At 48.8% G+C, this 23,960-nt stretch overlaps 3 protein-coding genes across 4 annotated transcripts; 2 read left to right on the top strand and 1 right to left on the bottom strand.

The window, feature by feature from the left end:
* Positions 1-1,473: 1,473 nt before the first annotated feature.
* Positions 1,474-10,576, top strand: PTPN6 (protein tyrosine phosphatase non-receptor type 6; the record flags this gene model as incomplete). The annotated part of the gene is made up of 14 exons (XM_082010375.1): positions 1,474-1,610; positions 1,913-2,107; positions 5,190-5,412; positions 6,109-6,225; positions 6,391-6,504; positions 6,915-7,011; positions 7,412-7,491; positions 7,583-7,732; positions 7,846-7,977; positions 8,259-8,413; positions 8,710-8,777; positions 9,166-9,317; positions 10,048-10,145; positions 10,266-10,576. The coding sequence occupies 14 exons, from the start codon at positions 1,474-1,476 to the stop codon at positions 10,372-10,374; spliced, it is 1,827 nt and encodes a 608-aa protein (XP_081866501.1). The 3' UTR covers positions 10,375-10,576.
* Positions 10,577-16,870: 6,294 nt separating this feature from the next.
* Positions 16,871-21,349, bottom strand: PHB2 (prohibitin 2; the record flags this gene model as incomplete). 2 transcript variants are annotated; one of them, XM_082014167.1, is made up of 8 exons in its annotated part: positions 16,871-16,951; positions 17,513-17,590; positions 18,012-18,115; positions 18,559-18,688; positions 20,509-20,693; positions 20,809-20,888; positions 21,000-21,084; positions 21,155-21,349. In XM_082014167.1, 8 exons carry the CDS (start codon positions 21,279-21,281, stop codon positions 16,871-16,873), a joined length of 870 nt encoding a protein of 289 aa, XP_081870293.1. The 2 variants fall into 2 exon arrangements, with proteins under 2 accessions (XP_081870293.1, XP_081870292.1); XM_082014166.1 differs by lacking the exon at positions 18,012-18,115 and having other exon boundaries at positions 17,513-17,580; positions 21,155-21,281.
* Positions 21,293-23,753, top strand: EMG1 (EMG1 N1-specific pseudouridine methyltransferase). The gene is made up of 6 exons (XM_082014169.1): positions 21,293-21,701; positions 21,780-21,881; positions 22,218-22,359; positions 22,731-22,789; positions 22,978-23,127; positions 23,474-23,753. The coding sequence occupies exons 1-6, from the start codon at positions 21,576-21,578 to the stop codon at positions 23,585-23,587; spliced, it is 693 nt and encodes a 230-aa protein (XP_081870295.1). The 5' UTR covers positions 21,293-21,575; the 3' UTR covers positions 23,588-23,753.
* Positions 23,754-23,960: the final 207 nt, after the last annotated feature.

Below are 23,960 nucleotides of genomic sequence, written 5' to 3'. Positions count from 1 at the left end.
TGCTTAGCTCCTGTTCTTTCATGAGACCTGCAGACTTTGAAACCAGTGGTATGGAAAAGGGCAGCCATGGTGCGTAGCTGGAAGTGGCTAGGTAACTGGAAATAGTTAGCTTTCCTTCTTTGTATTTGGTTGTCCAGGTTGACAATGTTGGCCTCTGTATGCTGTACTGGAATCTTGAAGGAACTAGGCTAATGGTGCTCATGGTCCTGTGGGGGACCACTGCAGGTCATAGCTGTTTGCCCTGCTCTCTGCCTGCTTTTCTGGGCTGCTTCAACACCACCTCCCACACCATCCCTTTTGAGCTACTAATGCTCGTGTCTGTTGCATCCCCCAGCAGGCTGTTCTCAGGAGCGCCATGCTGTGCTTAGAGTGTTAGCCTGGAACTCAAAGTCTGCAGCTCTGCGTTTGCACAGATTCCCCCGTGGCTGCGCAGAGCATGTAGGATACTTACCTGCCCAGAGGGCTCATCAGCGAGCCCAAGTATGGAGGTTTCAGCTGGGTAGCTGAGGGCAGCCCAGCAGAGCCAAGCTGAGTGGCTGGGCAGTCAGACCTGTAGTAGGGTGCTTCATTGCTCAATGCATGTGCTGCCTGCTTCAGCCTTGCACGTGTGTCGGTGACCCCAGGCAACTGTGGTCCCCTTGGCATGCACGGCAAGGACTTGAGGGTGGGGAGCACTCATGCCTCTGGGCCTTTTGGGAAAGAAGGGGAACAAAAGACATGCAGAACTGAATTTTGTGATCATGGCCGGGACCGAAGATGCACTCGTAGAGTCAACCCTGGTGTGAAAAAAGAGAGGGACCCAAGAATAACAGGGGGGATGGGGAAGAAAGTCACAAAAGGAGAAGCAGAAGTGTGTGCAAAGCAGCTTGGGGCTGGGGAGTTGATGGCTCAGAGCGCTTCCTGTTCCTGGAGCCGCGCGTGCCCAGCTGCGCACGGGCTTGTGCCTGCCTGTGCCCAACAGCACTGCGCAGAGGGACAGAGATCAAGGCACGTATCCCAAAACAGGTGGATGGAGAGGGTCTGAATGGACTGATGATAGACGCCAGGAGAGATACATGGCCAGCTCCCAAGAGGCACAGAAACAGCTTGGCATTGGGTGCTCCAGCACAGACCTCCGACTTCCCTTTTCTCGCCAGCGCAAAGTCATTTTTCCTCTGTGTTTTTTGAGTTGCTTTGGTGGTAGCCACTTGGCCCCCTCTTCTTTCGCCCTCCACGATGGTGAGGTAAGAAGGGCTGCGGAGTGTGTGTATGTGGGGAGGGAGACCAGGAAAGTAGGACAGATCAGAGGGGGGATCATCCTGGAAGCTCTATCTCAATGGAAACCTTTCAGAGGCTGGGGGAGTTATCAGATAGGAAGGGATGCTGCTGCTGGCTGTCACCTGTAACTCTAGGCATGCTGACTGGGGACCATTCTTCACTGTACAAGTCTCCACAATATTGCCTGGGCTTTTTTATTCACCTGGTCTTGTTTTCATGTCCTCTGCTAGGTGGTTTCACCGTGACCTGAGTGGGCTGGAAGCTGAGGCCTTACTGAAGGGACGAGGTGTCCATGGCAGCTTTCTGGCGAGACCCAGTCGGAAGAATCAGGGGGATTTTTCTCTTTCAGTTCGGTAAGTACTTGGACCCCAACTTCTGTCTTTCCAGGGTTATACACGCAAGAATGCTTAGATGCTCACATGTCCTATGGCATCTTCTTCATCCTGTCCTTATTCCTTTGAGTTCTTTCCAAGCTGTAAAAGGACCTGAGCTTCCCAGCATCTTCTAGACCGTCCTTCAAGTTGTCCCAGTAGTTTTCTGTTTCCACTCATATCCTTTCACTGGGATGGTTTGCTCTGGTTCCATGGCAGGAGGTAATGCAGAATATTTTCTGCCTCTTTTCTAACCACCTCACTGGGCTGCTGTCATCCCACAGGGTTGGTGACCAGGTAACCCACATCCGCATTCAGAATACTGGGGATTTCTATGACCTGTATGGAGGGGAGAAGTTTGCCACCTTGTCAGAACTGGTGGAGTACTACACGCAGCAACAGGGCTCACTGCAGGACAAAGATGGAACCATCATCGACTTGCGATACCCGCTCAACTGTTCCGACCCCACTACAGAGAGGTACAGAGAAAGCAAAGCAGCTGGTGTGTCTGTGATGAGACCTCTTCTGTGTTTCGTGGTCTTTCTGTCCTGCCTGCATCTGCAGGGCAAATCCTGCAAAAAGTGTCTCCGGCCTCTCTTACCCTCCTATGCTTCCATGGGGGCAGCATCCCCAGGAACAGCTGGACATACTGTGAGCCATCACAACAGACCTAATGGGGCTCTATTTTTACTTCTGGTTTCCTGTTGCCTTTGCTAATTATACACTGTCCTAAAAGCATAGGTTGTGGTGTTAGTTGTGGGTCTGCAGCGGTCCATAGAGTGACATGTTATACCCTCAGCCTTGCCCCATACCTCCTTGGTTATTCTGGGCCTGGGTGACTCATGTAGCTGAGAACTGGACCATGTTCCCCTCCTATTCCTCGCCTGCTTAGTCTCCTTCCTGTCCCTGCTTTGCATATGTCTCTGACACCAGGTTCCTAAATCAAATCAAGTGGTTTTGCCCTTGCATTGTGCTTTCAGACTTTTTGATGCAGCTCAGGGAGTAGTCGCGCCGTGCTCTGGGACAGACAGGTCCTCCTCGTGTACCTGGAGACAGGGAGCAAAGATGCCCTGGGCAACGCACCTGGGTACGTTGGGGTCAGGCTGCAGAGGGGCCAGTGTCTGCATGCTGGCTGTCCTCTCCACTCCAGGCCGTTGGGTTGTGGCCCTGCAGTTTCCTCCCTTCCTCCCTGCGGTTGGAAACTTCTCCCCCCGCCAGGCTCTTACGAAAGCTCCTCTCACTCTCTCCCCAAGTGATTTTCCATCACGTGGCTTTGAAGAGCTGGGCCGTACTGGGGGAAGGGAGGGGGGAACAGGACCCATTAACCCCTTCCTACCCGTGGAGGAGAGGCCTGGAGATCTCTTTGAGCAGGAGGGGTCAGCCATTCCCTGGGGGGCAGCTGAGCACTGGCACACGGTGGCTGAACCCTTCTTTGGGATTAGGATCAGAAAATAATGACTGCCGTGCAATGGAAGTCACCAGCTATTTCTTGCAGTGCATGAGGTCAGGATCAACAAAATTTACTTGCCAAGGCACAACACCTGCCTGCCACGTCTTGCTGTCAAAATGGTTCCTAGGCGAAATATGTTGGTCTGGCCAGATACAGGGGTGGATAAATGCCCCGGCTGTTTCTGTGACTGAGGCATGGCCTCCCAAACTCCACTTCAATTCTTGGGAACAGATAGCCCTAACAATGCAAAGTTCACCACAGGCACCAGTACCACCCCAGGCCTCCACTGTTAGCTGCTCTGTGGGCAGCAAACCTGCTCCCACAGCTCTAACTACACTGGCTCATCTAAGTGTCTGCCTGGCCTTGAAGGCAGTGCGTGCAGTGACGTACGGAGTGTCTCTGGTGCTTGTTGCGGTACCTGCAACGAGTGGGAGCCGGTAGGGCTGATGATGCAGCAGGTCAGTCTGATGCAACAGCTACCTGCTTTTCACGGGGAGATGGACAAAATGGCTGTGTCTCTAGCTGCTGAGGCAGCTCTGTGGAAGTGGGACAGAGCTGCAGTGAACACAGCCTCCAGCTGGCACAGCAGCCATGCTGCAAAGGCCCCTGAACGCAGAGCCCAGCACATGGCTCCAGCTGGAGATGGGGATGTCCCAGGCCCAGAGGGACCTGCTTGAACCAAGCCCATCCTTGCTGGAGCAGAAGGGCCCCCAATCCTGACACCAAGCTGGGAAGGAGGGGAGGGGCTGGGGCCGGGGCAGGAGCACCAAGGCTGTGGTGGCCCCTGGGCTGAGATGTGTCCAGACCCAGTAGAGGCTCCACCAGAAAATGGGTACTGGGAGGAGTGGGATGATTCAGAGCATTTCCTAGTGCCCAGAGCACCTTACAGCTCTGAGCTCTCTTTAATTTGGATCCCTAGCTCCAGCTTCCAAGTGAGTTTTGTGGAACCAGGACAAAGCTGCAGTGAATATGGCCTTCTGCATGTTCTGCATGAACTTGGCAGCTCAGCAGTGCCCCCCAGGACCTTCTGGTGTGGTCCAAAGAGACTGTGGAGCTTGGGACACGCATGAGGAACTACAGGATTTGCACAGAGACAACCTGGCTCACATCTGGGGTTTCTGCAGGGCCAAGATCCCTGTAGTAGGAGGGCTCTTGGCCTAGGTAGGCCAGGGCTGTCCTATCTCTCAGCCTACTTCTGGTGTTCATCACTGGTACCCACAGTGCACAGTGCAGTGATATCCCACCAGGCAGGCACACCTCCTCCCAGAGACTTTTGTAGGTGGGAAAGGGCTTGGCAGCAGCTGTGCCATTTGGGATGCTCCTTACCTGGTGCTGAGAGAAGGAGCTGCTGACTGGGTGTTTGCACTGAGGACAGGAACGTGCACATGGATCAACAACCATGATAAGTACCAGGAGCGGAATATGGTCTCCAGGTGGCTCCTGGTGTGCAATCCCATGGCTAGGCTGATAGCTTCAGTGTGATGTGCCCAGAGAATGGGAATTATCTTTTGATTGTAGAGGTGACTGAGTTTCAGAAAGAGGGGTTGTTGGCATGGTTCTTTACTGGATCTGATCTCAACACAGCCATCTGGATGCTGCTGTGAGAGTTGGGATGGGAGAGTTTCTGACTTACTGAGGGTTACTTTTTGTTTCCCTGTTGTTTGAGTTTCCAAAGCACCCTGCAGCAGTAATGCTAGGATCCCAATAATGCTATAGGAGGTGCTGACACCCACAGGCTACCCTCCCCCAACTGGTCTTCAAGCCAGCAAGCATTGCTTACCTGTACTTGTGTATCACAACTGGATCACACTTGGTGCTTTCCCACTGTGTCCTCTGGTACCAACATTCTGCTCCCCAGGTCCCTTCTACCTCCACCTCATCCCTTGCCCTTTCCTTTTCTTGCCAGCTCTCTAATTTTTTTTGTCTCATATGTTTTTCCCAAGATCCTGCTCTGCCCTTGGTTTCCTTCCCTCTTTCCCTCCCTTCTGTCTCTCCCTTCCTTTCTTCCTCCCTCACCCTTCCCCCGTGGTGCTGCCCTTCACTCATCAGCTCAAGGGAATCCATTTACCTGCATCTCCACTTCTCTTCTGACCCTCTTGTTTTTTTCCTAGGTGGTACCATGGGCATCTGTCAGGCTCTGCAGCTGAGTCACTTCTCCAGGCCAAAGCCACCCCTTGGACCTTCTTGGTGCGGGAGAGCCTCAGCAAACCTGGGGATTTTGTCTTGTCTGTCATCACTGACCAGCTTAAACCGGGGTCTGATGGTCCACCAGCTGGGGCAACCAGTGCCTCTGGGGCTCGGCTCAAAGTCACGCACATCAAGATCATGTGTGAGGTGAGCAGTTGGGAGAGCAAAAAGAAAAGGAATGGAAGAGGTCTCTGCTCATCATGTCCTCAAAAGCATGGGCCCTGTCAGCTTGATTACCACCAGCACTGTTTCTGAATTTGGATCAAAGTGCTGTCACCTTGCAGGTTCCTTATGTCCTCACCCCAGCTTGGGTGACCATGGTGCTCAGACATGGGAGGAAGCAGGGCTCAGTGTGACCGAGAACTCCAGTACTGGGAGTTCATGGTGAAAGAGAGAGAAGGATTCACAATCTAATTACGAGTTCATCAAAAGAATTAAAAGCTCTTGGAGGAGGAGGAGGGGCATCTGCAAGGCCTCCACACTTAGTCTGAAGGATGTTACCAACCTGGCTGTCACAAGTTCTCCTATGTCTTTCATGTGGGATGATACAGAGAGTGGAAGGACATTTCTAGGACAGAAAGCAACTGACCTTAGAGAGCTGAGGGCAATATACCTTCTCTGAGCTTCCATCCATGGAGAACAAGAGTCAGTTCACCATGCTATGAACTTAGTCTTCTCAGGGCAAACTACCATTTGACCTCCCTGCCAGAGGAAATGCTTTTCTAGACGGCACAGTGTGGTGCCTATGGCTTTGCACCCCAGCATTACCTTTTCCCTGAGCATTATCAGCTTTGTCTATAGGAATGTTATGAGTGGGACGTTACACATTCTTCCTCCATTTAGAATGGACGCTACACAGTTGGAGGTGCTGAAATGTTTGACAGCTTGGCAGATCTTGTGGAGCACTTCAAGAAGACTGGAATTGAGGAGGTGTCTGGCTCCTTTGTGTACCTGAAGCAGGTAAATCCCATTTCCTTGATTTCTTAGGAATCCTTTGGAGGCACCCACTTGCTGTTTGTTTCTGCTTTGTGTCCCTCCTCCTTTTCTCCATAGCACACAGAGGAGACTTTGCTCTCCAGCAGCATCTCTCTCTTGTGCCAACCCATTGTGTTTTCTCATCCCCAGCCCTACTATGCTACGAGGGTGAATGCTGCTGACATTGAGAATAGAGTGCAGGAACTGAACAAGAAGAGTGTATCTGAGGAGACGTCCAAGGCTGGATTCTGGGAGGAATTTGATGTAAGAAACTGTTGCAGGACATTATTCTGGCTTTTTGGGAAGTTCCTGTGCACCATCTCATTCTCCATCCCTGATTTCTTCCTGGATACAAGTTTCTCTGGTGTCTTGTAAATTCTTGTCAATTTATCTCTGAAAGAAGTCTGTTTGGAACCTTTTCCTCTGGGGAGTGAGTATCATCTTTAAGTGAACCCAGTGAGGTAGAAATGTGCTTTTTCATGGTTGGGAAAACGAGTCACCAAGACAGTAAGGGTATGAACCTCGTATTTTTCAAGTCTAGGTTTGCTTTTCACTTCTCTGCTCCCTCACAAGCATGCCCATGTGTCCCCAGCATCACCACTGTTCCTCTGAGTGCCCACCTCCCCTGTCATACATTGTGACCTTGCGATGACTGTTATCTCTTCTGCTCTCAGAGTCTGCAAAAACAGGAAGCCAAGCACCTGTTTGACCGTCATGAGGGTCAGAGACCTGAAAACAAGAGCAAGAACCGATACAAGAACATCTTGCCCTGTGAGTCTTCTCCGCTATAACAAAAACGAAAGAGACAGGCAGTGAAGAGCTGTCCCAGTCATCCCTGTCCCTCCCTCAGCCCTTGTAACCCTCCAGAGCTGGCTACAAGGTGTGCAGCATTGAGAATTTAAGAGCTGATGAGAGGTCACAGCCTCTTCATGTCCTTGAAGGAAGGAGGAAGGGTTGCATCAGCCTCTTTAGCTTCTCATGGTCCGTCATAGGAGTGATGGGAGGAGGGGGTGAGATTGGTCTGACCCCAGAGAAAAGGAGAGACGAAAATAACGGGGCATGCTGCATGCACTGGGTAACATGAATGAGGTGGTGTGGGCAGCAAAGGAGCTTCGTGTGGCTGGGCACAGAGTATCTCATTGTTCTGTTTATTCTTTTGCTGCATCCCCAGTTGATCACTCCAGAGTCATCCTCCAAGGAAGGGACCCAAATATCCCTGGGTCTGACTATATCAATGCTAACTATGTCAAGGTGAGACTCTTGAAAGATGTCTGGATGCCCAAAATGGGGGAGGGCCTGCCTGCTCCTGCAACTATCCTGATCTTTCCCTGCCCACATTCAGAACAACCTGATCAGCCCAGATGAGTGCACCAAGACCTACATCGCTAGCCAGGGTTGCCTGGATGCCACAGTCAATGACTTCTGGCAAATGGTGTGGCAGGAGAACACACGCATTATTGTGATGACCACACGGGAGGTAGAAAAAGGGCGGGTAAGTAGCATTTTGTAGGTGTCTTAGAGCTGCCCTCTTTTCAACCACTGCTCTGCTCTTTCTCTCTTTCTTGCCTTCTGCCCGTCCTTACCCTGCCCTCTCTGCCCACACAGAACAAATGTGTGCCTTACTGGCCAGAGGTGGGCAGCATGAAGGAATATGGTCCCTACCTTGTGGAGAACGCTGGGGAGCACGATGCGTTGGAGTACAAACTCCGACACCTCTGTGTGTGTCCAACAGATAACGTGAGTGTGCCTGGTCGAGGGCTGTCATGGAGCCCATGGGTCTAACAGTCACTGCATGTCTAAGGCTGGGAACTGCTGGGTGCTGTGGTGCTGCTGCTGTTGTATCGTTCTTGGGGTTGCTGTTCCCACTTGGTTTGGGCTGGAATCACACTGTTGGAATCACCAAGAAGTGCGCAAGGGACAGAGATTCCCTCTGGCTTCAGACCCACCTCTCCTTGGGCCAGGGGCCAGGGATAGGCCTGGATTGCAGTTTTACCAGTAAGATGTTTTGTTATTATCAGGGTAAGGCTGTGCGTGAGATCTGGCACTACCAGTACCTGAGCTGGCCTGACCACGGTGTACCTAGCGAGCCAGGAGGAGTGCTCAGCTTCCTCGACCAAATAAACCAGAAGCAGGAGAGCATCCCAGATGCAGGGCCTATTCTGGTGCACTGCAGGTTGGTACAGAGACTGGGGTCTGAAGCATTCTCCATCCTTTATATAGGGTGAGGTGTAGAACATCTGTCCTCCTGCACCAGTTGTTCCCCGGGACTTGTGACTGAAGTTTATGCCAGCCTCAGTATTTGCTTTTTCTTCTTTGCCCCCAAACCAAACTCTGCTGCCTGTTGAATCCTTGACTCTTTCGTGGTGTTCCTGAACAGCTGCTACCAAGTGCTGCATCCTTCCTCAGAAGCAGCTGCATTTTGTTTCAGGAACTGTATTGCTCTGACCCCTGCTTGTCCTTTTCTTGCAGTGCTGGGATTGGCCGCACTGGGACTATCATTGTCATTGATATGATAGTGGAAACAATCTCCACCAAGGGTAAGAGGACCCCAAAGTGTCTTGAAGTGAATTGGCCCATCCAGTAGGGCTGTGCCCTTAAGTCCAGATGCAAAGGGATGAAAACTGTCAGGTATAAGCAGGAGAGATCCTGCCACAGCCCTGAGAAGGTTGTGCTGTCCTTGCTATGTGGCAGCTGCTGGATCTCTGCACTTACTATGGCTTCAGCCTTCCCTGAGCTTGGACTTTTCCTGCCAGACTTGGACGATGCTGAGCAAGAAGGAGGGATAGGAGGTCCATACAGGAGTAATGTGTATGGAGGGAGGTGGAAGCTTCTTGAATGACCTCCACTGTGACTGCTTTCAGTGGACAATTGGGAGCGGGGGGCTCAGTGAACACGTCCATAAGCATTTCTCGTGCCCCTTGCTAGGGCTGGACTGTGATATTGACATCCAGAAGACCATCCAGATGGTGAGGGCCCAACGCTCAGGGATGGTGCAGACAGAGGCCCAGTACAAGTTCATCTACATGGCCATCTGCCAGTTCATAGAGACGACCAAGAAAAAGCTGGAAATTATCCAGGTGAGAATGGGGACTCTATACTTTCCTGTCCTGTGAGTCTAGGCCCTGCATGGTGCTGGCTCTGAGCCCAAGTGCTCTGTTTCCCAAGCTTTAAGCTAGCACTGGGACCTACACAGACTACAATGGTGCACCAAGATTTGAGTCCCTGTTCCTTTAAAATTCAGGAGACAACATTAGCGGCTCAAGCACCAACCCCTTCTGAACTGCTGTAAGTTTTAATGCAGTTATTTCAACTAAGTTCTATATCATGCCTCCACCAAGTGCTGTTTTGTTACAAACTGAAAGTAAGACAGGCAGACTTTGCCCTCTCCTCTTTGTCCTTCCCATCCTGGTTCTGCAGTTGCCTCCCAAGCCCTTGTGGAAAGGATTTTCTCCTACTAGCTGATAAATGGCATCTTTTATCTCCCCTTGTTGCCTCTGGCAGCATCCATTAGCTGCTGCTATCTGTTTAGTATTCTTTAGCTGACACGTGGCACTCCCAGGCATTCCAGTGCCTCCAGAAATTTGTTGCCCCACTGTTCACCCCTGTAGGAGGACACATTTGCATTCCTGCTTGCTCACCTCTGTGACAGAAGCAGGCAGAGTGCACTGAGCCTGAGGCCTTCAGCAATTCACCAAGATCCACAGAGATCCTAGCATGAAGCATGGTTAAACAGCCAGAACTCTTCATGATGCCTCATATGCTTCTCCCAGATGACACTCTTCTCAGCTTAGTTTTTCTCTCCGGTAGTCTCAGAAAGGCAAGCTGAACGAGTCTGAGTATGGGAACATTGCCTACCCCCCTGCAGTGAGGAATGTGCATGCCAAGGCTTCACGAAAATCCTCCAAGTAAGAGCTCACTTAAACCAGAGGCCCAGCTATGCCCGCCTCTGGCAATAGTCTCCCTGCTTGGCTTAGCTGGCTTTTTCCTCTTGCTCACTTTCCCCTTGTTTTTTCTTGGTCTTACAGGCAGAAAGAGGAGTCAACAGTTTATGAGAACTTAGGGAAAAAGGAGGAGAAGGTGCGGAAACAGCGCTCCTTAGAGAAGAAGCTGAAAGGCTCACTAAAGAAAAAATAAGCGTTCGTTTTAGGTAGCCCCATGGGGGTTTTGAACCTGGGGTGCAGGACTGGAGCACATGTCCAGGCTGGCCTGTCTCACATTCCTTGCTTTTGGACTGGAAGTAGGCCTTCCTTTCCCTTCCATGCCACGTTTCAGTGCCCTGAACCAGACTGCTTTCCAGCTCAGCTGGCCAACTTCTTTGTCCCTTGCCTGTGCAGACCTGCAAAGTCTCCTGCTGCCCCTTCATCATTCATTAACAGGAAAAAATATCACACCCCTTCTTTCCCTTGCTCTCTAAGCACTGGGGCCCAAACTCACCTCTTCTGTGTCAGCTCCAGCAGACTTCTTGAGGAAGAGCTAAGGAAGCTCTTTAAAGGAGCTACATCTCTGCCCACTGCTGTGAGTTAGAGCTTAGCCTGTTAGTGTTCCCTGAAGCCTCATCTTTTAAAGTGTGGAGTTTTTGGACAGTTTCAGCTCAGGTCTTCTGCAATTCAACAGGAAACTGCCTCTTGCCTTAATACCAACCCTCTGCCCTATGATCCCTCTTCTATTTGATCCTTTGATTGGATGCTGTAAATATACCAGAATTTGATATGATGGCTATGATTTCTCCTTTGTTTGTAAATAAAGTGTATTTGTTTGAATGCTGAGTCACAAAAGTTTTTTCTGTAATTTCTCCTGGAGTGTAGTTGTACAGCTGGCTTCACTTGCACCCTGCAAAGACTTACAAGAATTACTGTAGCTTAGTTTTCATGACTTCCTGCAGCCTTCAGACTCCTGAACAGAAGCTGTGACCGATTATGGTGGCTCCTTGCTGTGAGACTTGAGCATTGGTAGTCGTCAGGTAAAGTAAGCAGAGCACAGAAAGTTAGCTGTGACAAACTCAGATGCAGGCTTTTGCACTTAAATGTTGGTATTTGGAAAAGTCGTCCTCATGCCTCCAAATCATTAGTCATTTTGTCATCTGTCTCATCTGTCTTTGGTAGTATCCAACCTGAGCTGGAGGGTAAGTTGTAAGGGCTGCTTGCCTGACTGCTCCTTCCTAGGTACCACTTGGTAGAAACAAAACTTAATCTTTATGGAGAAGGTAGACCAGAACATGGCTACAGACTTCACAGATACTAGTCAATCACCTACATGGAGGGGCTAAAGAAGCTGGATTGTTTAGTCTGATAAAGAGGAGGCTGAAGGTTAAGCTACTCTTATCTACACAGAGGGGTGGTATGAAGACGATGATGGTGGCAGATGATAAAACCAGAGGCAATAGTCCCAAATTGCAGTCTGGGAGGTTCAGGTTGAACACTAATGCTGTTTTTATCAGACAGCATTCCAACAGATGCTCAGAGGGGGAACTCTGTCCTTGCAGGTTTTCAATGCTTGAATGGACAAAGCCACAGCTGGTCTGACCTAGTCCTGTTAATAGTGCCACTTGCAGCAGCAGCCTAGACTAAAGACCTCCACAGGTCCCTTCCCACCACTATTTATATCATTCTGTGAATGCCAGAGAGCATTCCTTAGCACTGGAGCCTATGCTTGGTGGTGTTAGAATAGGACTCAACATGGTTTTTAAAGTCTTGCCAGTTAAAACTAAGCCTCAGCTTGTGAACTGTACCCAGGAACCATTTGGAAGAACGCTAAGAGAGTCTGGATAAAGCCACAGCTAAAGACTGCAGACCTGAACCTTTCTGTGGCAGTTGGCCTAGATTGCAGAGAATGTGCTGAGGAATCCTTAATTTAGAGGTAGAAGTACTGCTTAGGCTGTGGGCATTTGATAAAAGGAGAAGATGGCTCAGGTGTCCTGGACTAGGACCTGGTTAGAGCTGATGGCAGGAAGAGCTCAGTCCCACATAGGGAAAAGTCTGAGCTAGGTCACAAAGTAACCTAGGACTCGGACCAAGAATGCTTGGAAATATGGGACAGGGAATTTCATCTGGTCTGAGCCACATCTAGGTCCCATGTGGGAAGACAGTGGCATTGAGGGACCTGCACAATCAATCGTTATCAGCTGTCTGACACAGGACTACACTGAGCACTTTAAAAGTCCAGCTGTAATCATTCCCTGCTTTGGCATGGGGACCCTAAGACTGGGTGCTCTCCTCTCAGTTAGTTTAGAACACAAATCCAGATGAGGGAAGGGGCAGAAAAGAGAAGGAGAGCGGTGTACCTTGAACTCCGTGTAGCTACCTCCATGTAGCTTGGAATACAGTGGCCAACAGCCAATGAGCCTGCAAGGTGATGTACCTGCCTGGGAGCTGGCAAGGTGAAGCAGCTACCAGTCTGTACAAACCAGCTGGAAGCAGGCACTGCATCCTTGTAACCATGCCTCCTTCCAGAGGACGTGGCCACACTCATGCATTTTGCAGGAGGGAGCAGGAACCCCATGAGCAAGGCAGTTGCAGGATGATGGGCAGGATGATTTCAGCAACTTCAGCTAAGTTTCCTGCTTTGATCTAGTGCCAAATGCATACAGAGTCAAGGCAACGTTGGACAGCCTACAAAGGAGTGGACAAGCTCTGTGGATGCTGTAGTGATTTCAGCCATGCTAAGACAGAGAATAGTGTTCCCTAAGCCAATGCTGCACAGCACAGGTACAGCAATAATGCACTTCCAAGATGAAAGAACTCATCCTGTGAGAAAAAACTTCACCCTACATCTAGACAACAGGCAGACTTATATGAGGGACAAATCGCAGCACCAAGGATGAGTGCCACCTGCCATTCTGTGTGTACTAGGGGGTATTCTGCCCCTTCTTAGCTGCAAACTCTGCCTCAAGCAAGCAAAGGAAGAAGCAATGCCACAGCAGCAATCCCATCCTTTCTGAGTTCAGCAACTGCTTCAGGAGCATGTGGGTTGAAGGACAACAACTGGGAGTGTGATAAGCTCACAGCTGATTTTGAACTCGCATGGGATTTGCTGTTGCAATGGAACAAGTCTCTGGGGCCTAGTGGGATTCATCCCAGGGTACTGAAGAGCTGGCCAATGTTAGTGCGAGACCTCTCTCTGTTACTGATCAACGGTCTTGGGAATCTGGAGAGGTCCCAGTTGGCTAGAAGCTGGCAAATGTCATCCCAGTTTTCAAAAAGGGAAAGAAAGAAGACCCTGGTAATTACAGGCCTGTCATTTTCACTCTGGTGCCTGGTAAAATTATGGCGATTATTCTGGGAGTTCTTGAAAAAGACTTGAAAGACAATGCAGTCAGTCAAAGCCAGCATGGGTTCATGAAGGGAAAGTCATGCCTGACTAACTTAATAATCTTTCATGACAAGATTACCTGCCTAGTGTACAGCGGGAAGGCAGCAGATGTGGGTTATTTTGGATTTTAGCAAACCTTTTGATACTGTCTCTCACAATATCCTTCTGGACAATGTCCAGCATACAGCTAGACATGCACACAATACAATGGGTGAACAATTGGCTGATGGGTCAAGCTCAAAGACTTGCAGTAAATGGGGTAACATCTAGCTGGTGGCCAGTCACTTGTGGTGTTCCCCAGGCCTCAATTTTAGGGCCAGTTCTCTTCAAAGCTTTTATCAACGACCTAGACAGAGGAGCTGAGTACACACTAAGCTTGTTGACAATACTAAATTAGGAGGAGCCGTTGATTCCCTTGAGGGGACAGAAGATTTACAGAGACATCTTGATAGATTAACATGCTGGGAAATGACCAACCATATGAAGTTTAACAGGAAAAAATGTCAGATTCTGCACCTGGAATGGCGTAATCCTGGATGTACATATAGACCAAGAGGCTGGAGTGCAGCCCTGCAGAAAGGGATCGGGGCATTTTAGTTGATGGTGAGCTCTACGAGTCAACAACCTGCCCTGGCAGGCAAAAGCGCCAATGTTATCCTGGGGTGCGTTAGGCACAGTATAGTTAACTGGTCAAAAGAAGCAATGGTCCCACTATACTCAGCATTGGTCCAGCCTCACCTTGAGTACTGTGTGCAGTTTTGGGCTCCACAATGTAAGAAGGATACAAACATATGTATCCAAAGGAAGGCAACAAAGATGGTACAAGAGGGCATGGCTTATGAGGAGCAGCTGAGTATACTAGGTTTGTTCAGCTTAAGAGACTGAGGGCTGACCTCATTGCTGTCTACAACTTCCTCATGAGGGGAAGCAGAGGGAGGTGCTATCTCTTCTCTTTGGTGTCCCACAACAGGCCACAAGGTAATGGCTTAAAGCTGCATCAGGGGAAGTTCAAATTGGGTATCAGGAAAAAGTTCTTCACTGAGAGGCTGGTCAAGCTCCCCAGGGAAGCAGTCAAGCCTGTCTGTGCTCAAGATGCGTTTAGACAATGCTCTTACTGATGGTTCAACTTTTAGGTTGTCCTGGGGGCAGTGAGGAGTTGGACAAGATGATCCTTGTCAGTCCCTTCCAACTCAGGTTATTTTACAATTCTATGATTCTGTGAAATCTCCAAGTCCTAAATCTAGTATAGGTCAGCCCAGTGAGACAGGAGAAAAGCTAGCCCCTGAAGCAGACAAGATTTTGCCTTGGAAACTGAAGCACAGAAGAGAGCTTAGTCAGTGGAGGAAGATTTCTCCTATACTTTTCGCCAGGAAACCACGGGGAAAAAAACCAAGGTGTAACAGTGGAGGTCAGGACACAGTATATAATACTGCTGTGACATGGAAAAGCAGCTAAATCTATACTCACCTCTAGTTATCTATAGACAGCTAAGAAACTGGCCCTGGTCACCCATGCAGCTGTATGAGCATCCACACCTGCTCATTCTCTCCCAACCTGTGATTTCTCAGTGAACAAAAGGCCATTTCCCTTGCTCCTTTCCCCACAACATCTTGGTTCTGCCTTCAACCAAATAAAACCTCTGTTCTACCTCCCCCCTATGCAAAACCACCTCTTTTTCTGGCACTAAGCACACTCAGACAAAGTATGAATTTTGGGGGTTTTAATTTTTACAAATGTTTGAAAGAATCACTGAGCAGACAGCGACACAAATAGATATTCCAGCAGTGACAGGCACCCAATGAATGACATTTTCCTGAATTCAGTCCCACGTTCTCTTGGGATCAAGAGTGAAAGAGAAACAAAACATAAAAGAAAAAAAGCCTGGTGCCGATGGCAGCAGAACTCCCTCGCTTGGCCAAAAATAAAAATTTTCTCATTTTACCCTACAGAAATCTAAAAATTAATGAAGATTAGAGGTGAATCACTATATCCACATGGGTTAATACCAGTAAGTACCCTTGCACCCTGCTCAAATTTATCTGGTGGGGTGAGAGAGGGATTGCAGCTGCCTAGTGGCAGAGCCCAATCCCATAACTGGATCACCACAGATGAAGCAGGGGCATAGGAACCAAATCTGGCTACCGGATTAACAACTTCAACGTGAGGGCAAACAATTCTAGTGGAGGAAGTTCAAAGTTCCTTGCTCATACCCTGCTGGTCAGCACCGGTGGTGGTTCTAGGAGGCTTTAGTTTCTTTCATTTCTTCCCTTGTTTGAGTAGGAGACTGTCACTGAAAGGGAGACAGAAGTAAATCATTAGTCCAGAAAGCACAAGCAAAGCTGAACCAGACCCTCACTACAGACTTGGGGGGTGGGGTGTCACACCCAAAGTGTCTGGACTTCAAGTCCTTCCCACTAGGTACTTTTTGAAAGACCCTTAAGCCATCTGGGATATTCTTATTCAAGACAGAATCTAGTCAGAGGTAAGGAAGAAGGATCTTACAATCAGAGATCCCACAGAAAACAAACCAGCTTTGGCTTTAGCTTCCTTTCTTGGTTCTAAGAAAGCTAAGCTTTTAGCTGCCTGCTATTAGTTCAGTTGGTGCTGCCTTGTCCAGTAAACACTGGACAGGTTAGGGAAAGCCACCAAACTCCTGCCAGTTCTGAAAGCAGGGAATGGGTTTTTCTAACATGGGCTGGAAAGCTTTTGGAGAGTAACAAGAACATCTATCCTAGAGATCATTACCCCAGATCACCTAACTGCCTTCTGAAAGTCCTCTTTGCCATAAATGCAGGATGCCCTGTACACATAGGATGGATCAGAGGACACTACTCAGTTACTTCTGCCTTCCCCACACAAGGTTCCTTATGGGACACACACACCCCTCCAATTACTGAGTATCTCCTACTTGATGTAGATGTTTGTGTGGCCCCTGTAAGGAAGGCTTCCAGCTTCACATCACAAATGGGAACTGAGGTAGAGATGGAATAAACTTCCTGTGGCCAGAAAGGCCCAAGCCAGAAACATCCCAGGTACCAGGCAAACATCAACACCCTTGTTCCAAGTGCTAATAAAAGGATCAAAATAAACAGTGCCTTACCTTCCTCTGTGTCAGGAGATGCAGTAAAGGGTGGGAGGTGGAAAGAAAACCAAGAGTAAATTGATTAGATTTAACAAAACACTCAATTTCCACAGTAAGCCTGCTCCCTACATGGCTGTGTCCCCTGGCATCAGGCTCCTCTCAGAGAAAAGATCCTGAGAGCTCCAGAAAAGGGACCAGCTTCACAGGTAGGGTGCAGACAAATCCAGCCATCTGGTCCCTTTACCTGGTGAAGGCCTCATCCTGCAGGTTCAGTACCAAGTTATCTGCTGTGAGATACACACGGTTTTGTGAGCCAGCAATCTGAAAAAGACATACATTACAGAGATGGCACAAAGAAGTATAAATGCACATGGAGGAATAGCACTAATAAAGAATCTATCTCCCCCTCCAGATACACCACTTTTGTTTTACTCCCTTAAGATCTCAGTTAAATCAAGGCAATTCCCCAAAACAACTCTGTAACTTCCCGAGTTCCCATCCCAGCGCCATCAGACTTTCTAAAAGAAGTGCTCATTCTGTCTCCCTGTCAGACAGACCTTTGATCCCACACATACCTGTTCCCTTTTCTCAGCCTGCAGGAAACCAGGAGCTTTTGGTGGCTGCAGCTGAGTGTGGGTGATGGAATCTGATGTGGATCTGGCCTTGTCATGTGGAGGGCATCAATTCCTAACCTCACATCTAATTACTGATCATTGCAAGCTAGATCTTTAAGCTCTACTTGTGCAGAAAAGGGCTGGGCAGGAACAAAAATCAGGACAGGGCAGGTCACATTCGCCTTAAATTCATCATGTGGCCACTGGGCTGGGAGGACAGCACAAGGACTGCAAAAGGATGAAGGAAATTCTGTGCCTCATTGCTCACCGTTTTTGAGATGTTTTGAGCAGCTCGGATCTTACGTAGCTTGATGTAGCCTGGATTCCTGCTGAGAGCTTCACCGAGGTACAGAGGAATAAAAGTTAAGGAAAAACCTGCTAACAGAAGCTGCCTTAAGGACTTCTTCCTAGGCCATATCATCAAATATCTTAGTAATCTCTATCCCAATAACCTGGGCCTTTGGGCAGGCATATTTTTACTTCCCCAAATCAAGAACAACATTATGGACTATGGTCACAGACAGCCAATAAAATTTAAACCTTACAACAGGGAGCAAAGGCTCACAGCCTCCTCTGCTCCAACCTGTAACCTCACTCCAGCCAACTGTAGGGGGGAAAAAAAAATACAGTGACTTATTTGAAGCTATCATCTGATAACAGACTCCTAAGAGTGAGCCCAGTGTGACAGATTCTTAGGACTGCAGCCACCAAAATTAGGATTCTTAGCTCACAAGCCACATCCCACAAAATCTTACAAAGCAGGATATCATCTTGGCAGCTGTAGCTTCCCCTTCAGCCTGAACAATCTTCTGCTTCTGTTCCTGCTTGGCTTTCTCCACCAAAAACTGTGCGCGCTGTGCCTCCTGCTGGGCTGCAGAGAGAATGGCCAAAAGCATTCGAAGCAGGTCCCATTTTCTGAGCCCCATCAGAACCCTACAGCTAAGGCCTAGGGGCTCTGCTTCCAAAAGAACTGATAGCATTCTGGGGTCATATCCACAAATAAGAAATGTATCTAAGTGTACTTCACTTTTTCTTAAATAAAATCAACAGCATCAAGACTCTGTAAACATAATCTCCATAGTAAGTTATAGAGTCCCACTGACAGTCTATCCCTTTAGCTATGAACAAAGGTTTTCTGATACTACTTGTGAAATAACCTGTTTAGCTCCATTATTAAGGAGGCTGAGATTTATCACTCTGTAGCTGTATCAATGCAAAAGCAATGACACGCTAGTCCAATTTCTGCTTCGTTGTTTAATAATTCAATGAAAAGGCAAAGGCAATCCACCCTTTCCAGTCATAAATTGAACTTACCCACTTGCTTAGCCTCCACAGCTGCTGTATATTCCCGACTGAAACTAAGCTCTGTGATAGCCACATCATCCAGGATGAGGCTGAAATCCTTGGCCCTCTCCGTCAGCTCTCGCCTAATGAGCAGAGACACCTGAAACACAAATGTAGCAAAAAAAGTACCAAATACAGGACATTTCTCACTTCCTTGGCACTCCAGAAGTGAAGCATTCATTCACATAAGGACCAAGAGAGACATTACCTAAAAGAAACCCTGAACAATGGACATTAATACCATCTCTGAACCTGTTGCCTCTAAATAATGCTGCATATCCATAACTATGTACCACATTTTCAAAACCGTACTACAGCTCATTTATAGTTATTACTTAACTATACTATACAATTAATAGTGCAAAAATAAAAAAAAACCTTGAAAGTTTTTTTTTTGCTTTCACATCCTATCACATCTAGTTCCACAGTTCCTACACGTTTTGGCAATACGTATTTCCTTCTCCATCTTGAATTTGTCGCTGTTTGCCATTTGACTGCCTCTTCATATTTGTATTCAGATTATGAAAATCAAAATGACCACTCCCGACTGTTACACATTGTAGACATCACATCTCTTAATTACTGTAGCTACTTGTCTAGTGTGACTACTCCCCTTTTTTTAGTCTCTTTGGATGAGTGTTGTTGGTAGATCTTTTGATTTATTCTAATTTCTGAGTTATCTTTAACTTGCCAGTTTCTTTTCCAGGCAGGCTGACAAGTCCTGCACCAAATATTGACTTAAATAGAAATTATTGCTACAGTATCACATCCTTGACCAGTCTAGCATTTGCTTTTACTTTTATTGCAGCTGTTTCTGAGCAGAATTCTAAACTGATACCAGAATCCTTTACTGAGTGAACTGCGAGCATGTACATAAAGTCACTTCATTTTCTTATGATTACTTCACAGTAATGAACACTACATGAATATATGACAAGAAGGCAAATTCAAGCCAGTTTGTTCAGAAATTTCACATATACCTAAGTTTTCTTTACTTCTGATAAACCTAAATCCCTGGCAGACATTATTTCTTTGCTGTCACATCCTCCCTTTCCACTCATTTTCTTTATTCAAGATCATTAACAAATCCCTTCAGTGCACAGCATATGGCCTAGCACAATACCCTAAAGTCCCTGCTATGGATTGGTTCTCACAAGACCTGGATGCTTAGGTCTACTCTTTGCTTTTTTGTCATGGATCAGCAACTAGGTAAGAGATACTTTGTATTTCATCTTTCTGACAACTTATCCTCTTTAGCAGTCTCATGCAGGACCTCCTCTAAAGCTTTTTAAAAGAAGATCAGCAACTTCTCTCTCCCTCAGCTGTGACGAGTGACAGATATTCTCAGAATCCCTGGCAATCAAATTATCAGAACACAAACTTTCAGGTATAGGCTCTTATAAGCTAAATATTTCTATTATTTTGCAACCCAACCAGATTACTCTCTCATCTTTTTCTATACAGAAATATTAGCTACCCTTCTGTAGCACCCATTACTGGAAGCTTACTGCCTTGTTAACTGCTCATCCATTTCACTTTTCAGATCCTTTAAAACTGTTTAATTTGCTCTGATAGCTCTTCTAAGACACATGAAGGGCTGGCTAATAATTTTTTTGAAGGCAGTTCTACTGTTACTTGTGGACTATGACATAAATCAGCTCTCCCTCTCCCATCATTACGTTATGATGCAGTTTTGCACTCTATATACCAATGATTCCAGTTTTCTTTTCAGAAACTAGTGGTACAGGCTTAGTGCTTGTATCAGAATCAAACTGTAAGAGGGATACAGTTCCATACCCTTTTTGTTTGGGTGCACCATCTACCAGCCTAATATTTTTATTCTTCATCTGTTAGAACATTCCCCATACGCACAGTTGTTTCTTTGCAATCTAAGTGTAAGTCTCCTCCAGAAAAGTTTACCTGGGCTCTCTGAGTGATGAGCTGTGAAGCATTAAACTTGGCTACCACGCTCTTGAGCACTTCATTAACGATGGAAGGCAGGACTCGCTCCTCATAGTCCAGGCCCAGGCGCTGGTACATGCTGGGCAACTCTGCAGCATTGGGTCGTGTGAGAACACGCAGCGAGATGTTCACCATCTGCAAATCTGAAGAGAAAAAAAGAGATAAAAGCAGGGCCAGCGCTGCAGCCGGACTCCTGCCCCCTCATACCCCACAGGCACCGCCGGGGACTCCTGCTCCAGCCTGCGGGGCCACTCTCACCTTTGGAGCCGGTGGGGGAGGAGATTTTCCGTGGCCGGGCTCGAATGTCGTAAATGATGGGGTACTGGAACCAGGGGATCCTGCAAGGGGCGGGAGGACCGTTACCGGGGCGATCAGGAGAGCGCGGGCACCCGCGGCGGCCAGGGCCAGGCCGGCGGGGCCGAGCTCGGGGCGGGGGAGTTGGGCCTTACCTGAAGTGCAGCCCCTCGGCGAGGATCGTGTCCTGCTGGACGCCGCCGATACGGTTGAAGAAGATAGCCCGCTGCCCGCCTTCCACTGCGGGGAGAAGGGGTACGATCAGCGCGGGAGGAGGAGGAACCGGGCGAGGGGGGCGAGGGTGACTCACCGATGAAAACGGACTCGCGGACACCGTAAGCCAGGGCGCCGGCGCCCAGCAGCAGCTTGAGGGCGGTGCCGACGCCGCGCGGCCCGGCCGGCAGCCGCCCCGCCAGGTCCTTCAGGTTCTGTGCCATGGCCACGCCGCGCCGCGCGCCCCGCCGGGAAGGACACCGGAAGCTACCGCCGCCAAGGCGCTCCGGCGGGAAACCCCGGTGCAAGAGACGCCACCGCCCCTTCCCACCCCACCACCGCCTTCCGCCGCGGCCTCACTACTATCCGGAAGTGCGTCCGGCTGGAGCGAGATAACGGGCGCACCTCAGGCGCCATTTTGGGTGACTGCGGCCACCGGTGGGCGGACTGGAGGCGGGGTGGGGGGGCAGCGCTCCTGGTGCGGTGTGCCCGGTGCCACGCCGTGCGGCGGTAACAAAATGGCGGCGCCCAGGCGGCCTCGTGAGACTGACGAGGCTGAAGATGCTTCCCTGGAGGCGAAGCGGCCGCGCGGCCCGCGGCGGCTCTTGGTGGTGCTGGAGGGAGCGAGTCTGGAGACCGTGAAGGTGCGGGCGGCGGGGGTTCCGGCGGGGCCGAAGATGGCCGCGGGTGCCCTTGCCCACCTCTCCGTGGTTTGACCGTAGGTGGGGAAGACGTTCGAGCTCCTCAACTGTGACAAGCACAAGGCACTGCTGCTGCGGAACGGTCGAGACCCCGGGGAGGTGCGGCCTGACATCACCCACCAGGTAGCGGCTGGATCCGGGCAGCGTCTGCGGTGGCCTGGGCTGCTTGGGGCCGCGGCAGGGCGGCCGGGCAGTCGGCTTGAGGGAGGTTGACGCTCAGTCTGCGGGTCTGCATGTGCCCTGGAATGGGGGTGAGTTTGGCTTTACCGACTATATTCGTGGATTGTAATTTGGATATGGGATTGCTTTCTCTCAGCATTACAGTAGAGCTGGTATGGCCAGATTAACTCCTTTCAGTATTGGTCCATTCTGCATTCTGGGGGGCCTAACCCTCAAGTTTTCCAAGAGTCCTCTCTTGCACATTTTCTACTTCTAATACCGTGTGTTTTCCTATTTCAGAGTCTCCTGATGCTCATGGACAGCCCCCTGAATCGGGCTGGTCTCCTTCAGGTTTATATCCATACCCAGAAGAATGTTCTAATTGAAGTCAATCCCCAAACCAGAATCCCAAGAACTTTTGATCGGTTCTGTGGTCTTATGGGTAAGTGATTCAAACTTTATACCGGCCACAAAATAATGCAGGAAGGTGCTTAGGAGTGGAATGATTTTGGGACAAGTCAAAAAGTTGCATCAACCTTAAAAATGTGAAAGTGGGATAAGAGCAGAGAAATTAAAGTGTATTTTTGTGAGTTCCAGGATACATGGTCCAACTATGTATTCCTTAGCACAGTGGGGAATGCCTGCATGAGATGGTGCTAGCAGCAAAATAACTTGCTGATCAGTGTTTCTTAGGACCGCTTTAGAAGACACTGGGAGCTCTAAATATAGATTTCTAGCTCTGATCACTAGGTAGAAGATAGGATTCCTCTGGGAAAAGAGCAGACAGCTTAACTAATTTTCTTCTTCCATCAGTTCAGTTGCTGCATAAGCTCAGCGTTCGAGCAGCTGATGGGCCTCAGAAATTGTTGAAGGTAAACATTCTTTGACCATTCATAGGTAATGTTACAACATTCCTCCTTTGCAGCTAGCGATGTAGGATTGTTGTGGGGTTTGTTTGTTGGTGTGTGGTTTTGTTTTGGTTTTTTTTACAAACCATGGACTTAGCTATGTGGCAGGGTCACTTACCTCTACACCCCTATTAACTTTCTGCTTTCTGTAGGTGATTAAAAATCCAGTCAGTGATCATCTCCCTGTGGGCTGTATGAAGATAGGTACCTCTTTTGCAGTTCCAAAGGTGTCAGATCTGCGTGAACTGGTTCCTGCAGCGGAGCCAGTTGCCATTGTTGTTGGAGCTTTTGCCCACGGTTCGGTAAGTGCACGTATCCCTTACTTGGGAGTTGTAAGAGTCTTTATCAGCATAGATTTTAGTCGTGTTCTGAGTATAGGGGCTGCTTTTTTTTTTTCTGTGGTTCCCCCTATTCTGTCACACTCCCCCTTTTTTTCCCCCTAGATAGGCTTGTCATAGGAAGGCCCAACACTGTAGCACTTGGGACTTTTCTGCCTCCCAAGAGAGGTCACTAGTGAGGGTAGCAGTTGTCCTGCTGTGTTTTATTGTGGCTGTGTTCAACCTTGGAGAAATACCATGCCCTTCTAGCCAATGGAGATAGATAGCACTAAGTGAAAACTAGCACCCTGATTTTTCTCTCTTCGCCTAGGTCAACGTTGACTATACAGAAAAGATGGTCTCCATCAGCAACTATCCTCTCTCTGCTGCCCTGACATGTGCTAAAATTACTACTGCCTTTGAGGAAGTTTGGGGAGTAGTATGAGCTTCTGCTGCTACTGCTGTCATGGTGGACTCCTATACAGTGACTCCACGTTCTGGAAATGCCCTTTTTACTTAGGTGCGGACCTGGTGCAACTCTGAGCTTCTGGAAGGGAAAAGGCTTCAATTTCATCCTTGTAGCTTTTGGAGCAATGAGCCTTTAAATAGACTGCCCCACTGACCTTGTTTCCTCCTATTAAAGGTCACTTTTCATAAGGGTGCTTGCGTATTTTACTTTCTCATGTTTAGTATGAGGAGGCTTGATCCCTTTAGAGCAGCAACTCGGCCCAAATTTGTCATGGAATGGAAGTTCTTAGCTGTGCCCTGTTCACCCTGCAGCTGAAGTGACTCAGTCCTGTAGAATCACCTTGCTCGGC

This window comes from Phaethon aethereus (genome assembly GCF_964289735.1).
Source record: "Phaethon aethereus genome assembly, chromosome: 1".
NCBI classification, from domain to species: Eukaryota; Metazoa; Chordata; class Aves; order Phaethontiformes; family Phaethontidae; genus Phaethon; species Phaethon aethereus.
Note: the sequence above shows the minus strand (reverse complement) of the source record. Positions and strands in the feature narration are given on the sequence as shown.

Bases quoted from the DNA above. Each gene is read 5' to 3' on its own strand.
- EMG1 (XM_082014169.1), top strand. From the start codon at position 21,576: ATGGCGGCGCCCAGGCGGCCTCGTGAGACTGACGAGGCTGAAGATGCT. The intron at 22,360-22,730 runs GTAAGTGATTCA...TTCTTCCATCAG, and splicing joins TCGGTTCTGTGGTCTTATGG to TTCAGTTGCTGCATAAGCTC. The intron at 22,790-22,977 runs GTAAACATTCTT...TGCTTTCTGTAG, and splicing joins GGCCTCAGAAATTGTTGAAG to GTGATTAAAAATCCAGTCAG.